The sequence below is a fragment of the Prinia subflava genome, chromosome 4, assembly GCF_021018805.1.
Source record: "Prinia subflava isolate CZ2003 ecotype Zambia chromosome 4, Cam_Psub_1.2, whole genome shotgun sequence".
In the NCBI taxonomy this organism is placed as follows: Eukaryota; Metazoa; Chordata; class Aves; order Passeriformes; family Cisticolidae; genus Prinia; species Prinia subflava.
In genome coordinates, this window is record NC_086250.1 from 24,361,372 (window position 1) to 24,380,961 (window position 19,590).

Sequence of the window (19,590 nt, forward strand, 5' to 3'; positions counted from 1 at the left end):
CAGTAACTCTCCAGGCATGACTACTGAGAGAAAAGGGAGCCTGTAATCTGAGTAACTCCAAGAGCTGTAGCTAAAGGCAGCTGTCAGGTTCTTGAGTCTCTTGGTATCTGAGTTGGCCCCTCCTTGCCCAAAGCCACCTGAGAAGTGGTTGTTCCAGTTTGTCTGCTCTTGGGAGCCAAACTGTATGTGCTCCTGTTTTATATGCTGGCAAAATCCTTTTTACTGTTTTGTCCCACAGTCCCTCCTGAGCCCCTCCTGATTTTGTTAACCCTGTCCTTAAAAACATGCCAACACTAGAGCCCCAAGGTACCTACATACACATTCCTGAGGAGTGCTGTATTACAATCCTCATGGGGAAGAAAGCCCCAGTACTTACAGGATAAAAAGACTTTTATTTAGGCTGGAAAAAAAAATAGAAGTTTGAGTGTACTACTAACATTCAGTGTTGGTCACATCTGGAAGAGCTCCAGCACCAAGTTACTTGCTGAAATCCTGTTCTGTCTGATGAAAGAAGAAATCCTTATCCCTCTCAAAAGGGAACTAGTAGTTCCTGATTTGGTGGATGAGGTGATGATAGGACACCATCTCCTGCTAGGCTTCAGAAGCTCTTACAGAGCCTTTTTATTCTACAAAACAGTACAAACCCCCTTTTACCAGGTAATTTCATTTTACAGCAGAGAAAATTGACTGTGCTGATGTTTTAATGCACAAGGATTTATTTGCCTACTGGATTTTATATATTCTCTGTGAGAAACTATGCCTAATAAAAAAACCAAGGTCAACAAAGAAATGAAATTGCAAGATACTGCATGAGTACACAGGTACCTCAAGCACAAGAATATTTCTGTGAGTATGGTGGCTTTTCTGAAGGCCTGCCTTTTTCCTCACAGTGCCATCTACAGATGAGGCTGCAGGCTAAGCACAAAAACCCACAGCCAGGTTGTGTTGTGGTTATTCAGCAGACATCCCAGGGCAAGTGATGGGATAAATGCCATCCACTGAAAATACACACTGGCAAAAACTAGGAAATTACAGCTCTTCAAACAGATCATAATCACTTGCACATGCACTGGTTTCATCTAGTCATTAGGCTCCTAAGATGTTAGAGAATCTCTTTATATGGATTTTTCCTATTGTATAGAACTTTATTTGTAATATAAGGCAGGTAGACAGAGTCAGTTTCTCAGGGACTGTGGCCCGCATAGAATCTGGACAGAAATTCTTTAGGTTGCGGGGTTTCCGTCTCATGGAAGTACCTCATGACGTGAGTCCTCTGCTTCCAGACATGAATGGTTTCTTGAAGCTCCATTTTCCCCTGCATACACACAAAAGAATTTTAGACTAATTGGCAGTTAGAGCCCAAGTCTAACCACACAGTACTGTGAAAGTTATTTGAATGCATTTAAAAACATCTACGAAAATAGTAACTGCATCAACAATTCTGTAGTCCTAAAGCCTACATGCATCACCTACACTGTGCCACAAATACACTGTTCCTGCCTTGGGACTTATTTCTCTGCAGCACAGCTTCCCAGCCCTGTGAAACAGGCAAGAGACTCTGTCTTCTTCTTAAAACCTGCTTTGTTTCTCTCCTGACCAGCACCTCCCATAAAATTCTACACAACATTCCTAACTTTCGAGCACCTCTACTGAATTTGGGTGAACAGCAACACTTTAGCTGTAAAATTAACTGCTGCCAAGTGCTTTGCATCAGTATCACTGCCACTGAAACAAACAACTTCTTAACGATTCCATTCTTTTGTACCGGTTTTACAGGACGGTAGCACAGAGCAAATTGAGACTGCCTGGAATTGTCACCTACCATACTATCTAGGATTCTGTTTCCAAATTTTTTCATCATGTAAAGACAGATGAAGACGATTGACAGATCATCTTGTGATCTTTGACAGATTTCAAGACAGTCTTGAAATGCAAGAAACAAAACAGGTGAGCATGGCAGTCCTTGTTTGTAAGCCTTCTAATGCATTAGAACTGCAGAGATCAGTTACTGTTGCTCAAGCCACATTTTGAAACCTATTGTTCTGATTACTGCTTTGAAGCAGACAGATCTCTCTGGCCTGTAACACCACCAGATGTGTTACATAGTTGGAGTGTTCTGCCACCAAAACCAGCTTCCCACCAAGTACTGACACTATAATATATGTTTCAGAATCAGTGAAGAAAACCATTTTCCAATCCAATTAAGTACTCTAGAGGGTAGAAAGTTAATTTTTAATAGTAAACTACTGAGCAGCACCTATTTTCCCTATCTTTGATTGCTGTTGTTAAAAAAGACAAGCAAGAAACAAAAAATAAAGAACAAACTTAGTATTTTAACTGCCGCTTTACTTAACATACACTTGCTGAATTCTAAAGCCACCTGATCCATTATCAGCAGGTTTGCTGACATACATAATATACCAACCTAACTGCAAGAGACAACCACTACATAGACAGGCTGATACCAAGTTGTCCTTCTCTTCCCTCACACCACCAATCATCCATATTCTCTGCAGCTGCAACAAATCAGAAGTAGCTGTTTGTACCTTAATAACCAGCATGTCTATCACGCGTGGATCCGTAACGTGAGCATTCTTCATGAACATTTCTCGCACCTTGTTACGTCCCTGTTTCACTGTGATGTCCAGCTGGTATAGATGCACTAAGAGAAACACAACACCTACTGCGGTCATCCACGTCGCTCTGGACTAGTTCCACCGGCAACGCGCAACTCAACCCTAAAAAATCGCTACACTGGCATAAGTTTATGCGCTGTCCTCCAGCTTCACCAATGTCATTAACGCCGTTCCGACCTTGAGCCCGCACGGCAGGCCCCGTGTCCCTCACCCACCTGTGTTGGGCACCTCGCGGTACCACGCCCGGTACAGCTCCCTGACGCGCCGCTTCGCTTCGCCCAGGTCCCGGCTGAAGATTGGCTTGACGGCGGCCGACACCACTCCCTTACCCGCCACGGCCATCTTGCTGCCGCCTCCACCTTCCCGGCCGCCCGCGGGAACGCGCAGGGCACGGCAATTTTCCCTATTGGCCGGCTGAGCTGACACTCCAGCCTTCCGGACCGGCCACCTCCCATTCGATTGGTCGGAAGAAACGCCAATCACTGCTGCTACGTGGGGTGGAGAAGCTGGTAGGCAGCCCCATATTGGGCCACGCCTCCTGAAGGCGTCGGATCCGCACCGCCCCTCAGAGCCCGCGCGTCACTTAGGGCAGAGCTGGGCCTGTGGTTTGCAATGATCGATTCGTTCCCTTTGCCCCCGGAACGCTGCAATCGGCTGCAGTTCGGTGTTGCAGCTGGTCTTTCTGTTAGTACATTCTTGCATACTGGAAAAGACAGTCCCTACTCTAGCTATACCTACGTTTTTATCCAAATACACGAGTGCCAGGATGCCCTCTAAAGTTAAGTTCTCTTTAAAACTTTAAAACCTGCTTTGTTTCTCTCCTGACCAGCACCTCCCATAAAATTCCACACAACATTCCTAACTTTCGAGCACCTCTATTGAATTTGGGTGAACAGCAACACTTTAGCTGTAAAATTAACTGCTGCCAAGTGCTTTGCATCAGCATCACTGCCACTGAAACAAACAACTTCACGATTCCATTCTTTTGTACTGATTAACTGGCCACTATAAATCCGAACACATTCAATTCAGTGTCATTGAACAGACCAGAAAAATAACACTGAAATGATCTTGAAAGACGTAGGTGTGATGCTGGGTGTGAGGAGAGAAATCTCAGATGAGTATCTGAGGCAGGAGCACACCAGGACTGAGGCAACCACAAAGAAGAGGGGCGAGAAAGAAGATTTCACATTACATTTATTCTTTGAAGTAACTTTGTAGGTGAAAAGCATAAATGTGCAGTTCCTGCTGAAGTTCAAATCTTAATTATGTTAATAAGTATTTGTATAATTCAATAGCTTCCAAAATTACTATTACACAAAATTACCACTGGACATGGTTGTACATAGGAGCTCCATTGTGCTATTGTCTTTTTAGATGTGGTAGGGGAGCTACTGCTAATTTAAGCATCAACATATCTTTACATCTTGCAAAACAATTTGTCAGGAATATTGAAGGAAGAAAGAGAAAGGTAACTGAAATCTATGGCCATAGTTTCAAACAGTATAACTCCATCCCTTTGTGAGTTCCAAACCTGCCCCAGAGCTGACTTTATGTAATGCCAAAAAAAAAAAAAAAAGGTTTTAATTAGAGGAGATAGTAAATCTAAACACCGGGATTTCTCTTTAAATGTATTTATCTAAATTTCTGTATTTCACAAATGACTGTAGGAGAGTCACGAGATGGACGGGAGGTAGATGAGATACCTCTAGAGACAAGGCAGCTCTGTGAACATGCGGTTTATTGCATAGGGCATGGCTGCCAGGGCACTGCTTAGAGCTGCTAGCCACAGGTCTAGCAGCCAGAAAAGAGAGCGAAGTTCTTGTTACAATACAATAAATTTCCTTCTGTGTTAAATATTCTAATTTACACTAACCACTCCAGTGCAAGATACAAATCTTACAGCATCTACATACAGCCTATAGGAATCATTACCTTACCATGCTCTTCCCTGCACCCTTGGCAAGCAGGAGGGCATTGTTTAATCAAGGGGGATTGCCTTTAGCTAGCTACACCATTGTTCAGTAGTTGATGGCTCGGTATCTTACATCTCAAAGCTTGCCTTCGTTTCTGTCTCACTTGTAGGTTTTATATTCCCAAAATCTAAGCAGTCATATTTATAAGGCTTTCCTGTTCCATCTTCCCTAACAAATGATCTTCTTCTGTGGCTGAAATACCATATGGATTATCCATGTACTCCTTGGTATTTACTCCTACCGGAGGCATAGTGGGACATAAGGGTTGCCAGGATTAAAACTTACTTTCCTTGAGGCTATAAATTAAGACAATGCAATACTTGTTCAACATACAGGAGAGTGTACTGAACAGGAAGGAATGAAGGGGGCATGTATGTCTTGGATGGTAAGATTTTTCAGAAGCACTACTCTTAAACTACATTTTAATGTCACCTTGTTGAAGCTGAAGCTCTCTTGTCTGATTCAAGAACCACAACTAGAATTAAGCTAAACAAGATATTGGCCTAGATCCTTACTTTACACAGATGTGGATTTCTGCACAGATTTAAGACTGAACTTGGCACAATCCTGCCTAGACTTTCAATGTTTCTGACAGAGTTTGGGTGGGTGGTGGTCTGTGAATAAAAGGAGAGTGGTGTGCACTTATCTTGGGAGAGCTCGCAACAGATATGGGTGTGGGGAGTTCGTGAGTGCAAAGTGACCGTCCTCCCGTGGCCTGGGCTGGTCCTCAGGCAGCACAAAAGTGAATTTCTGCAGGAGAGTTGTAAAGAAGAGAAAGAGCTCCATCCTGGCCAGCTGTTCTCCCAGACAGGCACGGCGACCTGCAATAGAGGGAATAGGAAGTGTCTAATTGATGCTAGAATTGCCACAGGGGGAGCAGATTATCCTCCTGCTGTGCTTCTGACTTGCAGCTGGATCCAGCCCTCAGATTTACCTGCTGAGAAGGGCAGGAAGGCCTCTGGTTTCACAAATTGCCCCTTCACATCCAGGAAGTGTTCAGGGTAAAACTGGTTTGGTTTCTCCCAGACTGTCTCATCCTTCAGCACGGAAGACAAGTTGGTGATGATTGTCGTCCCCTGCACTCCCCCACAAGAGGAAACAAGTGAGAGCAGCAGCATTATCTTGGCATAACGGAACAGTGCTGGTCCCTCTTTAGTCCATGTCTCCCATCTAATAGCACCCTTTTCCACTTTGATGTCTTATTTGATGTACAGGAAAAGCAGGGCCCTTCTCCAATGGCATATGGTGCCTGCCCTACACTCTGAAGCGTCTGAACTTTTGCAATTTGTATCCTTACAAAGGCTGTTGCATGCAAATACCAATTTCATGGTTACACAGTGGCAACAGCCTCTGCTTCTCAGATCCTCCTGGACTTGTTTTATAGCTGCAGAGAAAAAGCTGACTGACAGACTTCAAAGCCCAATTTTCACAGGGACCATGGAAAATTGCAAAGCTTGCCTGTTTCACATGTCAAGGTTCTAAACCAGAGGAGATACCACATGGCTACAAAATTACAAAAATATCTCAGGCTAGAATTCTGCCACTGCTGCCAGGGCAGCTGCTTGTCACAGCAGAACTGGTCTGACTGCCAATGGCATTTGAGTAGCTTCAGAGGTTGGAATTTAACTACTACCATCTCAGGAAAGCCAGTAAGTTGAGTGCCTCCAGAAAGTCTGTTAGGCTTCTTCTGATAGGCAGTGAATATCACAGCTCATTGAGAGGAAAGGAAACCTTTGCACTGAGCTGCCACTGCAGTTATGTTGCCATACAACAAATGTAAGCCTACAACACAAATGTGACCATCTGCTTGAATTAAGCATTTCAAAATGTCCTATTTTAATGCACAACAGTGACTATAATTGGGGCTGGAAGTGCAATGCTGCAGGGTTGAATGGGATCGTTCCCACCCCATGCCTGGCATCTGTACAAGGAGAGGCTGTTGTATTGCTTATCTGGTGATGGTCACCTTGGGAATAAAGAAGCCTTGCAACTCGGTGTCCCGGTATGTCATGTGAGGTAGCCCAACAGGAACAATATCCCCACAGCGTTGCACTTCATGAATCACAGCATTAGTGTAAGGCATGCTTGCTTGGTCCTTCATGGTGGGGGGTATCTCTCTGCCAATCACTTTGTCAATCTCTGCCTGGACCTTACCTGAAAGCAGAACAGATGAAGAATTAGAGGACTCTCAGATAACCAAAAGCAGCTGGTACAATCTGAAGGAAGACTGGCTGCATGAGACTGTAGGCACTGTGTGAGAACAGGACAAGCAGTTAGAGACAGAAACAGAAACCAGACGGGAAGGCATTTTTCAGTTGATCAGTGACTCGATATAACTGCTCTTTGCTCATAGCATGTTTAACAAAGGCCTTGCCACTTGACATGCTACCTTACCCCTCCTCTATGCAGCTTGAAGGGTACCTGGTGTCCTGGTTTGAGAGGAAGTGAGTTTTCCAGGAAGTTGTGGTCAAACCAATTCATGGTCAGGTTTGAATGTTGGCACCTGGAGTGGCCACTGAGGGGTTGGACACGCCTCTGAGAACACAAGGGGTTAAAAGCAAGGACTCCCAGAGGGACTTCCTCTTTCTGGTTCTGCTTTCAGGAGAGAAGCATCTTGTCCTCCTCCCCTGTCCAGCTTTCAAGGCTGGGTGGGGAAGGGGGAGGGAAACCATGCGGCCAGGCAGCTGGGCTGAGGTAGGCTGGTGCCCCGGGGGGACAAGAGAGTGGATGAGACTGGAGCTGAGCCAGCTCCATCGAGGATGGAGGGGTGGAGAACTGTGGAGGTGCCTTCCCCCCCCCCCCACCCAGGGAGAAGGGAGTGTGTGGGACTGCCCAAGCCTGTGAGTGCCTGAGCCTGCGGCCCTGCCGGGAGCTTTTAACACTTTCTGAAGCAGAAGAAAACTTTTCCTAGACATTGATTCTCATGGCTGGTGGTTTCAGAAGAGAGAGAGACAACCTGGGACTGAAATGATAAAGGAAGAAGAAAAGAATCCCAGATGGGCAGAGATGAAGAGGAGTGGCTTTTTGAGCTGGACTTTTCTTGCATAATGTTAGCCATAGACTAAACCTGAATTTTCCTGAATATAAGACTGTATTTGGGTGGATGCATTTGGCTCGAACCAAAGACTTTGTGGCAGTGATTGCCACTGTGGAAGTGGAGCGAACAGAGAAGAGAGGAAGAGGGTTTGGTGGTGCCCTCTGTCTTGAGGGATGAAGATCTCTGTTCTTGGAAACCCTCAGCCCCAGGGATAAATGTAGGAGGGACTGCTTGTCCCAAAATGAGAAGATGGCTGGTTTTTGGTACTCGGCCAAACATCCTTAAAAGAGCCCTATACGTGGTTTGGGTCCATGGACGGTGGTGAGAGCACTGGACATGGAAAGGAGGGTGTCACCCTGGCAGACTTCTCTGGGTGGTGCCATGGGTGACATGGGAACATGGGAGGGTGGACCTGTGTTTCCTGTGGGGAGTCTATGGTGCGAGAGAGACTCCTCTCTCCCTGGATGAATGGAAGATTGGTTCTTTTTGAGTGATGATGACTTTGATTGGGAACCCAGGGTTTTTGGTTAAAGCAAATAAGATGGAAGGTGAAGTGTAAGTGTTATCAGTTTGAGCGTGTAAGGGGTGGAAATTGGGGGAGGAGAAGAAATGTTCTGGGAGGTTTTCATTTCTGGTTTTTTGTGTGTTTAGGTTTTCTTTTCTATTTTTCTGTTCTTATGTAGTTTAATAAAGTTTCCTGTCTATTTCAAGTTTTGGGCCTGCTCTGCTCTGTTCTTGACCACATCTCATAGTAGTTCATTAGGAAAAACATACACTCATGGGTGTACTGGCATCTGGCCAGCGCCAACCCATGACACCTGGGCAAAGAGCATTAGAGAATTTAAACCAATCGGCATCTATTCCAAATATTGAAAGAGGGTACAGTGACCACTGCAAGTTCCTAGGTGAAGTCCTCAAAATGAAGGCAAGAGCAAACTTGCCCTTTGAACTCCAGTCTTTTTATCACAGCTAACCCCCCGCCAGAACAGCTGTTTGGGAAGTGTTTCTCCTATGTTTCTGCTAGACCAACAATCATCAAAATTGTTCCTCATTGCAAAATCCACGGATTGCTGTTCCTCATTGCGAAATCCTTGTGGAAAAATGAGTCTTGAAGGGAAGAGGCTACACTTCTGTAAGTTTCTGACTTACTCTGTATTTCTGGGTGGAGAAGCATATACAGCAATGCCCACTGGAGAGTGGTGGAGGTGGTCTCCGAACCAGCTGTAAACAAATCCAGAACCACCAGACGAAGGTTGCTATAGTGGAAGCCATTCTCTTCAGCTGCCTTACCCTGTGAAGGGAAAAAAAGTGGGTGATTTGAGCTGGGGTATTTGCTGGGCGAGAAGATTGCTGTCCAAAGAAGCACTGAGAAGCACTAGATCCATTTTTTAGCGTGTGTTCCTGTGTTTCATTGGGAGAATACAGCACAGCACAGGCAACAGTCTGAGCATGACTGATGTACTTTGTAACCCTGTTACTTCCTGTATTTGAAGGTCCTCAACCACCTCTAATATACTCAGAGAAGAATGCTACCCCTGCCTTCAGGACAGAAGTTAACATCTTGGACACTCAGCTCAAACAAACAGCAGACCCTTGCCACTCACTGTAACATCTTCCCCCGGATGAAGTGGAACACCTGAATAACTTTGAGAGGGTTGGACAGCATAATAATAACCCCAATAAAGTCAGGTGCACATGGCAAATGTTGTGGAATCTGGCAACTCCAGTGCCATCTCAATATGCCACCTTCATTACAATGATTAATGCCAATACCAGCTGAGAGACAGTGGGTTCTGTCAACCAACAGGCTCAGAAATTATGAGAGTATGATCAATGGCTCAAAGTTATTCAGGTTTGATCAAATGATAAAAGCCATAGAGTAAGGTGGAGGCTGCATTGGTGTGGCAAATGCAAAATTAACATTATTTTAAGAGGATTATCTCTAGCTATGTATCTTCGCTGCTCCTGCCCTGGTAATTTCTTACAACTGAAAAATAAAAAGATCAGGGTAATCAGGTTAAAGGATTATTGCTGCCTATTAAGTCTGCAACACCACTTTCAGCAAAACTGGTCTCATTCAAATGCTAATTGAGCTCAAATTTGTTAGCATATGAGATATGACAAGCTCTCTGCACGAGTTCATCTGCTTGTCTTTTCTAATCCTCTTTACACTCCCCTTTCCTAAGGACTAGCTTCTGTTAAGTTACTCTGTATATTTAGATGCTGTTGTAATATGGTTAGCAATTAATAATGCATTTAAGACTCAACTGTTTTTCCAGTAAAAGATCTCAGACAAGGGAGTTTGGGATTGACTTGACCAAAGTTAACTCAGGAGAGGGATTTATCAGACTGGCTTATCAGGTGATGTTAGTGAACAGAAGAGAGATATGAGAGGAGGCAGCATGGTCAGGCTCACATCCAACCCCAAGCTGTATTGCTCAGTGCAAAGTCACGTTGCTCAGCCCGTGAGCTGCAGGGGGCCATCGCATGGGCTGGAGGTGCCCCACGCACAGCATGGCAGGGTTTGTTATGCAGAGCAGCAGTCAAGCCTGAGGATTTGGATGGTGGAAGTGATTAGCAAGCAGAATTTGCTCATCTGGCACTTGAAATTTAGTGAATCCATGTGCAGAAACATACGGCAGATGGATGGGCTGGCCCAAGTACCTTGATTTTATCCTGACTTTGTGCCTGACTGAATTCAAGGAAAGACTCCTTTAAACATCAGTGAAGTTCAGATTTAGGCCTTCCTCTGATACCTAGCAAACTAGCTTTTAGCAAGCAATTCAAAAATATATATCGGAGACACTAGTTTCAGATCAAAACTTAGTTTAAAGGCAGGCTACAGGTGGGGCAATGACACCAAAAAATCACTCTGTTGCTCCAGTTTTGTGACCGATTTTGAAACATCAGTCATTGAGGCAATGACATTACACAGAATCTTGCATGCTGACTTATTCCCTGGTGCAAGCTTAAGACAATTAGTGACTTCTCAATCATTGCCTTTTAATAGCCGCCAAATTTTTGTAGGCTGGAAAGAAGGAAGTTCCTAGATTCTAAAGGAAATGTGAAGGCAGAAAATGGAAACAAGAACATCAGCAGATAGTATAATGTCTTAAGACAGTAAAAGAGGTTATGGCAGGAAGAATACCTTTCTTCTCAAGATACAATGTGGAATAAAGAAATAGGAAATTAGTTGGTAAGAGGTTTTATGCAGCTCTATGAGGAAAGTCAGCTTCACAAGCTTGAACGGGCTAAGAAACTACTCCTGAACCCAGAGGTCTGCTAGTGTCACCCTACCTTCTCCATTTCCTTTAAAAATGCATCCGTGACATCTCGGGTGTAGGCAGGGTCCCATGTCTTCATATGCTTATCTATGACCCCATCTATGAAGTCCATTAACTCCTTTTGTGCTCGAAAGACTTTCTGTGGCACTCCAGGGATGCGCACCAAAATGGGAACCACATTAAGAAGCTGGGGTGTGAGAATCAGAAAGATTGAGAAAGAAAGAGAGAAAAGATATTACATGATGCAAAAAAAGAAAAATTATGAAAACACAATTCTTGGAAGCAATAGAGGGCAGCTTCTTACAGCTTGTGGTTTACCTGAGGCAGGAATCCAGTTTCTTCATTAAAGGAATTTTGAAATAACTGTGACAGTTTGTTGAAGGTCTCATCACCATAGTCAAAACGGTCTCCAAAGACAATGGTGCAGATCACGTTGCAGACAGCATTATTTATAAGAACATGTATATCAAAAGATTTACCTGAAAATGGAAATGGAGACCAAGCCATGAAGCTCAGCAACACCAAACTGCTGGACCTGATCTCTCAGCAATGAGACTACACAAATGCTACCCTGATGACACCAGGAGAAAAAGCCCCCAAACCACTCAAAGCATCACACTAGGAAGTTAAGATCATCTTGTTATTGTTATTGTTATTGTTGTTGTTGTTATTGTTGTTGTTATTGTTATTGTTATTGTTATTGTTATTCTTATTCTTATTCTTATTCTTATTCTTATTCTTATTCTTATTCTTATTCTTATTCTTATTCTTATTCTTATTCTTATTCTTATTCTTATTCTTATTCTTATTCTTATTCTTATTCTTAATTCTTAAAATTTGGTTGATCTATGTTTAAAGAAGAAAACTCCCAAGAAAAACTGAGTTGCAGGGTTGTTTTGTGACTTGACAGGTAACACTTCGTGCTGTCTCTCGATGACAGGCAGTGAACTCTCAGCTGCACTTTTATTGCATGTGATAATATCAGTTTGTTCCACTAAACTTCATAAAGTTACAGTTACTGAGCTCTGGGAATAACTCTATTTTACCCCTCTATTCTTAATTTGCTATTTGTTTACTGTTTCAAATGGATTAATGTTACGGTAGCCCAACTGTGGAAAGCAGACATAGCTCCAAGGAGTGCACATAGACTAGTATCTTGGTTTGAAAGACAGGTGTCTGCCAGGGAGGGGCAGAGCCTCCCTTGGAGTGGAGAATTCAAATCTTCTCCTTCCAAATTATTATAATTTAGGAAAATTAAAGGGGCTTTCAGGCAGAGATATGAGGATAGGAATAACAGTTCTTTACTATGATGTATAACAAGGCAAACAAACAACAACAACTACAGCATTAATAATAAACAGAACCAGGAACCTCGAGGGGCTTTGGTTCACAAAGCCCGGGGCAGTCTGATCTCAGTGCTCCTGCTCCTGAGAGCACCAAGCTGGAACGGTGGAAAATCCCAGGCTGTGGATGAGATATATCAGAAGCTCCGCTGGTGGTAGCTGGAACGGCAGGCACGTCCCGGCAGAGCAGGCCAGGGCAGGGGTACAGCATAGCAAAAAGCCTCAAAGCAGTGCCGAAGGAGCGGCAGTGACGGGACAGGGCCAGCCCAGCAGGGCAGGAGGAGGCGAGCTCAGAATTCCTGGGCACCCGAGCAGATGGTGATAGATTTCCCAGGACCGGACTTGGTGGTGACAGTGAACTCCTCCCACAGCAAGCAACAGCCTGGCCATCCTCTCTCAGATGCCGAGAGCAAGAGCTGCCCCTAGCCCTGTCCTTTACCTGCCCCAAAACTTTCGTTATCTCTCTGCTCCAGAGAAACTACCAGAGACCCAAAGAAGTTTAGCCAAGGTGCTACAACTCCTCTCCTCTGGCCTCTTTGTTCTGCTTAAGTACCAATAATTACCCAAGAGTTAGCTTCCTAGTAACATATGGCAAAAAATTCTAAAAGTAAAAAAGAAACAAATCTAACCCCCAACAACTAGAAACAGTGCATTTGCATGGGAAGAGAGCACTGCATGCAAACAGGAGTAGCTGTAGTATTACTTCTCTCTGCATCATTGTATTGCCTTTTTCTGCGATTTCCCCATCCTTATCGATGTCACAAACCTTCTTCAGACATGACTGCAGAACAAAGAAATCCAGCTTCCTCTACCACTCGCTCCTCCAGGGATTTCTTTCCCATCCCAAAGTTCCTCAGTGTAGAGAGTGTGAATCTCCTTAGCTCCTTCCAGACGTGCCCGTATCTTGCTACAACAATCCCTGGAATTGTGGATGAGCAAGAAATGTCAGCTATCTGACTTGTACATCAAGGGAATTTTGCTAGAGAACAGCAATTGTGAGTCTGGAGGTACAGGTCTGTGTGGATAGATGAAACAGTCTGACCATATGCAGTTTGTTCAGACAGCGATTCTGAAATAGATCACTGCACCTTCTAATGCCTGTGCATGGCTGGCAAAGGTGCAGAGGGGATTCAATGGGAGCAATAAGGGCTGCTAAGGATTAAGGAATCACCCCTCCAAACCATTCAGCATTGTTCCCGTAGCTTGTGTGAACGGGGTAGCAGCTTGTGCCACCACATAGGAGCTGAGGATGTGATATGGGCAGGATGCAGGTAAATACTCTATCTTGAATGAAAGTCACCATATTTTTTTTGCAACAACTTAGACGTAACATTTTGCATAAGCATTTTGTCTTACATAAGCACCATAAGCACTAATTTGTAGGTGTTGGGAGCTGGCAGAAAAGCTGTATCTCTTACAGTGTCCTTACACAGCTGAAGAAGTGTGTGCTTGCTGGAGCTATACTACAGCCTCTAAGGGGAGCTCCCATTTAATCAAATCCAAGTTTGTCACCACCAAAGGGTGCCAGACATACAAGGAGGTTGACCAGGGGGACATGCAGAAGTGCATCGTACTGAGGAAATCTTGCCTCTAACCAATCCTTCTCATGCTAGCGCCATCAAGGAATGTCCATTTTCGTGGGATTTACCTTCAGAATTCTTTCCATAGCCTACATGTTCATATATTGGAAAGTGCGGCCGGTCAGCAAAGTCCTCTGATTTGTGAACTAGGGCTTCCTTCATTGTTTTATACCCATTCAGCACTACCAGGTTGGTCCAGCAGTTCTGGAGACTGAAGATGTTTCCAAACTTCTTCTGAAGCTGCCAAGATAAAAAAGTATGTCCTTGAAAATGAGCTGATGTTACATAACATCAGAAATATCAACATATCCTTCTTTAGGGCCTTTACTATTTAGTGAACTTTGAGATACTTTAATCAGAGATCTTCAGCTGATCTTTGACCTTCTTTATCTTTGCAGTGCAACAGCTCTAAACAGTGCCAAGCAGCAGCTGTAGCAGGGATCAATGCCCTGTACGTGGAAAAATTTAGAATACACCCATCCTGGCCAAACTGTTGTCATGAACATTGTGCAAGTACTTTTAATTTTGTCAAAAACATTTTTAGGGATTTTTAAAGACTGTATGCTCAATAATGAATTATTTCCTAATGTTTCTATTTATTTTGATCTGAAAGACTAAGTAAGTTTTGAGTTAGTCTACTTCTGTTGAAGGAAATATTGATAATACGGTGATATGTAATTTTTCTTTAAAGATGCATTTGTACCTAAAGATCTACCCATAGCCAGGTACAAACATGGCTGGGAAAGGCAATTCCACACTGGAGTTTCAGGTCAAGTTTCTCCCTAAAAGGAGTGTACACGTCTATTATGACTGGTAACTGGTAACACACCCGACATATGCTGTTGATCTCTAAGCCTCATAAAGCTGAATCAGGATGGCTGTGTTATAAACACATATTATAAAGTAGGCTTTTTGCAAATATTAAAATGAATACTGTATGTATAATGTGGGAAGATTTTACTGTATTTTTTTTATTAACAGTGTTTAGAAATGTGATGAATGTATATTTTCTTTTTTTTGAGTTGTAAAGATTTTTTGTAACCAGTTAAACCAGTTGACCAAATTGAATCAAACCCCTAGCAGAAGGTTGGGGAGCTGGGGTGGGTGGGGGGAATCCTCCTGCATTCCTGAATTAACCAAATGAAGATTGCTGACCAAAAGCTACAAGAAGGAATTTCTTGAACCTCTCTTATCAGTATCAGTATCTTATCCAAAAGAAGACGACTGAAGCCCCAGGAGAAGAATTTATGAAACCTATGCTATCAGACAGAATGGAGCCACTCAAAGATGCATCTACCAGATAAAATGATTGGGGGAAGTTGAAGCTGATCAAAGAAATTCACACTCAAAAGAAATGTTTGAATCATGCATGTGAATTTATAAATATGCAACAAGCTGATACTTTTAAGGAAGGAGCCTTTTCGGTAGGTGTGTCTTTGGCTGAATGCCAAGTCACCCGGCCATATAATATTTGCTTTATTCTGTTTCCTAATTGTCTATATTTTTTTGGTTTGTTTTTTGGTTTTTTTTTAATTTAAACTTCTAAATTTTTCTAAGAAAATGAACCTCATTTTTCACAGCTGCACAGGCAATCCTGTCAGCCATACATTTGCCGTGGGAGCTGGCCATGGAGCAGTCTTCTTTAGGTAGACCTTTAAAAGGACATAGACTCCATGGAAGGCAGGTCAAAGCTCCCTTACTAGTCAGAAACACTGAGCAAAGCTCAGAAGCACATTGTTTAAAGACAATGCAATTGTAGCAATATCCCATAGTTTTTTGTGGGTTTTTTGTTGGTTTGTTTGTTTTTTGTGTTTTTGTTGTTGTTGTTGTTGTTGTTGTTGTTGTTGTTGTTTTGCTTAGAAGCTAAGAGTCATGATTTCTGCACTGTAGCATTGCAAGAAATTGAAGTACTTAATACTGTGTTTGCAGTAGAGTTGAAAAGGGAATTAGCAACTCACTGGTACTAGAAATACATCATTAGAAATGCTTACTGGTCAAGATTGTGGTTAGCATGACCCTGATGTGATATGATTTGAAAATGGTAAGCTTTTGGACTACATGCTAGTAAATAATACAAATGCTATATTTAGTTTCACTTGGCAGGTTTTGGACAGACAACTGAACAGTTCTGTCCTAGAAAAGAGGCCTTTAGAGTTTGCAAGCAGAAGCACAAAACACCCGTGGTTTATCTGCTGCAAGCTGTAAAAGCTGTGCTTTCCCTTTGAGAAAAGCTAAGCCCTTACTTTGAATAGGAAGCTACGGAGATTTTGGGCATTACTGCTGGGGCAAATCCCACAGGCAGCTCTCTTTAACTGAAACTGACACATGCCTGCAGGCATGCGTCAGCAACTCGAAGGGAATCCTGCCATTCGTGAAGCCCACCGATATTTTTTTGTCTTCCCTTGTTTGTATATTGTCTGCTCCTTTGCCTCCAAGCCTGCCCAGATGTTAGGCTGGCAGCCAGCTCTACAGCAGCACCTATCAGTGGGGGCACAGCAGTGGTATCCCACTGAGCTCATCCAGAGATGGGAAGATAGAGGTTGGGAGGTGTTGGTGTGTGGTTGAGACACTAATTTTGAAGATTTTAGAAAAGCTAAGGTTATAGTTAATAATAGATGTTACTGATTTAGCTGAAATGAATAGATAAGCTTTGCTGAAATCAGTTAAAAGTTAGAGGATGGATTTAAGATAAGCTACCCTGGATCTAGTAACTCATTGCTTGTCAACTTTATGAAAAACTAATCAATAGAACACAAGACAATTGCAAACCTCCTGTTTCCAGAAACCCATCGAAATAGTCCTGGAAAACAGGAAACAGGGAGTTCTACCATTCTTCAATCACATCTGCATTGAAAAGGTTGAAAGTTTAGAATTAGCATATGAAGCAGGGAAGAGGAAGTGACAGAGGTATGAATATGCATTTGTATCTTGTGTATTCAACATTTTTGTAAATAAAAGGCTTTGTAATTACCTGTGATCTTTGCATTAGGGAGTTATCCCACGTGCTGCCCAGCGTCGAAATAAACATACACTTTCTAACTTTAACTGTTAGAGAGTTTTCGTCCATCACAGTTGGATATCGATATTAGATCGATATTCGTATTTCAATAAATCATGATTATCTCTTTATCTGTGCAGGCCAGGTCAGTGTCCTTAGGTGACTTGCTTCATACTGGACTTTGGAGAGAGCATTGCCCTTCAGCTTTGTGCAAGGGTAGTGATACTGAAGTTGGCCAAAAACAAACTTTCTAACATAATTTGAAGTTTTAGAAAGCAGGTATTCTTTATTAGCATTGGATTCCTCTAATAAGAATGAACGTCATGAAACTTTAGAACAGGGTATTTATTCCATCATGATCATACATATTCATTGCAGCGTGCTTCGCAGCTACTACATAAACATCACTTTTCCTAGAACTTACCTGCATGCATCTACGTCCTACTGGAAGTCCCTTTATGGTCCTAGAGGGTCATCTAAAGGTGTCTCTGAGAGCCCTACTCACTGAGTGCTTCAATATTACTGGTGACCTTTCCTTGAACCTTTTCTTTGGTCATGTGCTGTTGTTTCTGGTTACATAACTTGCCAAAACACCCACTATATTCCTCATTATCTGTTTCTCCATTGTTTCCAGCTATGTTTATCATCCTGTGTGCATACTTTTACATTCTTTTATCTTTTTTTGCTAGTTAGTATTAAAGCTCTATCTAGCAGCTTCAGGAGAAAGGAAAATTCCTATTCTCTATGTTATGTATCTGTAACTGCTGCCAGGGTGTGACTCACCCCTCCTGGGCCCACAGTAGATTGTATGTGGAGTGTTTTGTTCAAGGGCTGCCACTCACCTGGTTGAAGGAGTGGTGGGGGTTGCGGAAGTCAATGGAGAACATGGTCCCGACGAATGGCAGCGAGGCTGGGCCCGGCGGGTAATGGTTCCACTTCTTTCTGCGCTTCATAAAGTCAAGCAGTAAAGTAAACACTGTAAGAAAAATTGCCAGTATAGAGATGTTGCTCCAGATGGATGACAGCTGGGACCCCAGCCACAGGAGCAATGCCATTTTGTAGCCTGTCTACTCCTTGATCTTCCTCCTTTGCACAAGACCGTCGCTGCCTCCTTTTGCCTTTTATCTTCTCTCTCACTTTCTTGCCCTGACAGCTGTCCCTTTCTCCTTGCTTCCTCCTTTTCTCCACACTGCCTTTTTCTCCTGCTGCCCTCTCCCTGCACTTGCCGGCTTTTGAATGTGAAACTTGGCTCAAACTATAAGCTCCTCCTCTGGTCAGTTCAGTCTTAGGGGAGTGGTGACGAGGTTCATCCCTCCGCCTCCGCCGGAGCTGAGAGGAGTCTGTTGCTGCTGAAAGTGGTGGCTGGTGCTAACGATGCTCTCAGTGGGGCAGGGTTGGGTGAGCAGTGGGTGTTTGGGTGCCTTCTCTGACAGACAAGAAGTTCACAAGCAACCAGTCTTGCTGCATTCTTATCAGGCGATTTGGAAAAAGTTTGTTTAAACGTGTGTCACCTTCTTGTTAGTACAGGCAAGTCAAGGAAGAAGCAGGTCCTAAACACAGATCATACAGGTTTCTGTTTGTTTGCAGGCTAATGATAGGTTCCACTGGAACTTGAGAAAGTTCAGGTATCAAAGATTCCTTTACAGAAAGGACTAAGTACAGAAATTAGCTTAAACAGTCACCTGAGATTTTAAAAATAAATTATGTTTCTAGGATTAATTTTTTTTTATCAAACTCCAAACATCAGTCAGCACAATGACCTCAGCTTTTGCAGAACACAACTCAGCTACAAGGAAGAAGTCTCATATATTACAAGGTGCCTCAAATATCCAGCCTTTGGGGCAGCAGTAAATGATAACACAATTATGGAGTTAGTCAAAGTATTTCCTAAAGCAGCACAGCTGTGTGCTCCTGGCATCTCTGCCATTGGATATCAATGAACCTTGCTCTTAGGACAGTCAGCTCTAGATAAAAAGAAGCAGTAAACCCATCACAGCGTGATCTGTGGTCTCAGTATGATCAGAGGAAAAACTCCTAATGGAACAGTTGCTGCAGCAGTGATGGAGAGCTCCGACTGCAAGGCAATGCACCTGCAAAATGCTGAGCAGGAAACGCTGGTGTGCAGCCAGGGCCTCAAACGCCCTTTCCCCTGGGAGGGGAGGCACCTCCAAGCTCATTATCTGTGTGCTGACGTTATCTAGCTGGAGTCTCCACAGCAGGATCCTGTTTTGAAAGCATCATGACTCAGGGTTCAGGGTTTGTCTCAAGTAGCTTTAAACAAACATATAGAATGGGAAACAACTGGGGGAATTACCAGCTCCGACTGCAGAATTGTGACTTCTTTTGAGTTACAGAGACATGCTGGGGTAGTTCACACACCTGGAGATCTGCCACAATGGGCACAGTGTCTTCAGCAAGAACAGGCTGGAAACAGTGAGGAGTGGTTGTGTGCCTAAAGAATAGTGCCCAGAACTTGGCCATGGGAGAGGTGATGGGCCATCTGAATACCTGTGGACAAGGAAAATGTGGCAAAGCACTGTGGGCAGTGTTGTGCCAGGCACTCACTACAGACTTCTTAGGAAAGGAGAGAAAGTCAGTAGAGCCATCCCACACAACCACAGGCCTTAGGGCTAACTCACAGTGTGCTTTAACTGAAGGGCTGCACGATCAGGCACAATCTGGGTGCTTTCTTGAGTGCTCAAGTCCATATCACAGGTGACTGATAGGACAACTGGA

The 19,590-nt window shown here is 43.5% G+C and overlaps 2 protein-coding genes across 2 annotated transcripts; both read right to left on the reverse strand.

Moving 5' to 3' along the window:
- Positions 1-693: 693 nt before the first annotated feature.
- On the reverse strand, positions 694-3,024 carry NDUFA6 (NADH:ubiquinone oxidoreductase subunit A6). Its single transcript, XM_063396071.1, has 3 exons — positions 2,852-3,024; positions 2,547-2,662; positions 694-1,315 (listed from the first exon to the last, which is right to left on the reverse strand). Exons 1-3 carry the CDS (start codon positions 2,976-2,978, stop codon positions 1,184-1,186), a joined length of 375 nt encoding a protein of 124 aa, XP_063252141.1. The 5' UTR covers positions 2,979-3,024; the 3' UTR covers positions 694-1,183.
- Positions 3,025-3,813: 789 nt separating this feature from the next.
- Positions 3,814-18,123, reverse strand: LOC134549929 (cytochrome P450 2D14). Its single transcript, XM_063396064.1, has 9 exons — positions 17,697-18,123; positions 13,925-14,096; positions 13,043-13,195; positions 11,252-11,412; positions 10,947-11,120; positions 8,799-8,940; positions 6,579-6,766; positions 5,547-5,688; positions 3,814-5,433 (listed from the first exon to the last, which is right to left on the reverse strand). The coding sequence occupies exons 1-9, from the start codon at positions 17,907-17,909 to the stop codon at positions 5,255-5,257; spliced, it is 1,524 nt and encodes a 507-aa protein (XP_063252134.1). The 5' UTR covers positions 17,910-18,123; the 3' UTR covers positions 3,814-5,254.
- Between the last annotated feature and the right edge of the window lie 1,467 nt (positions 18,124-19,590).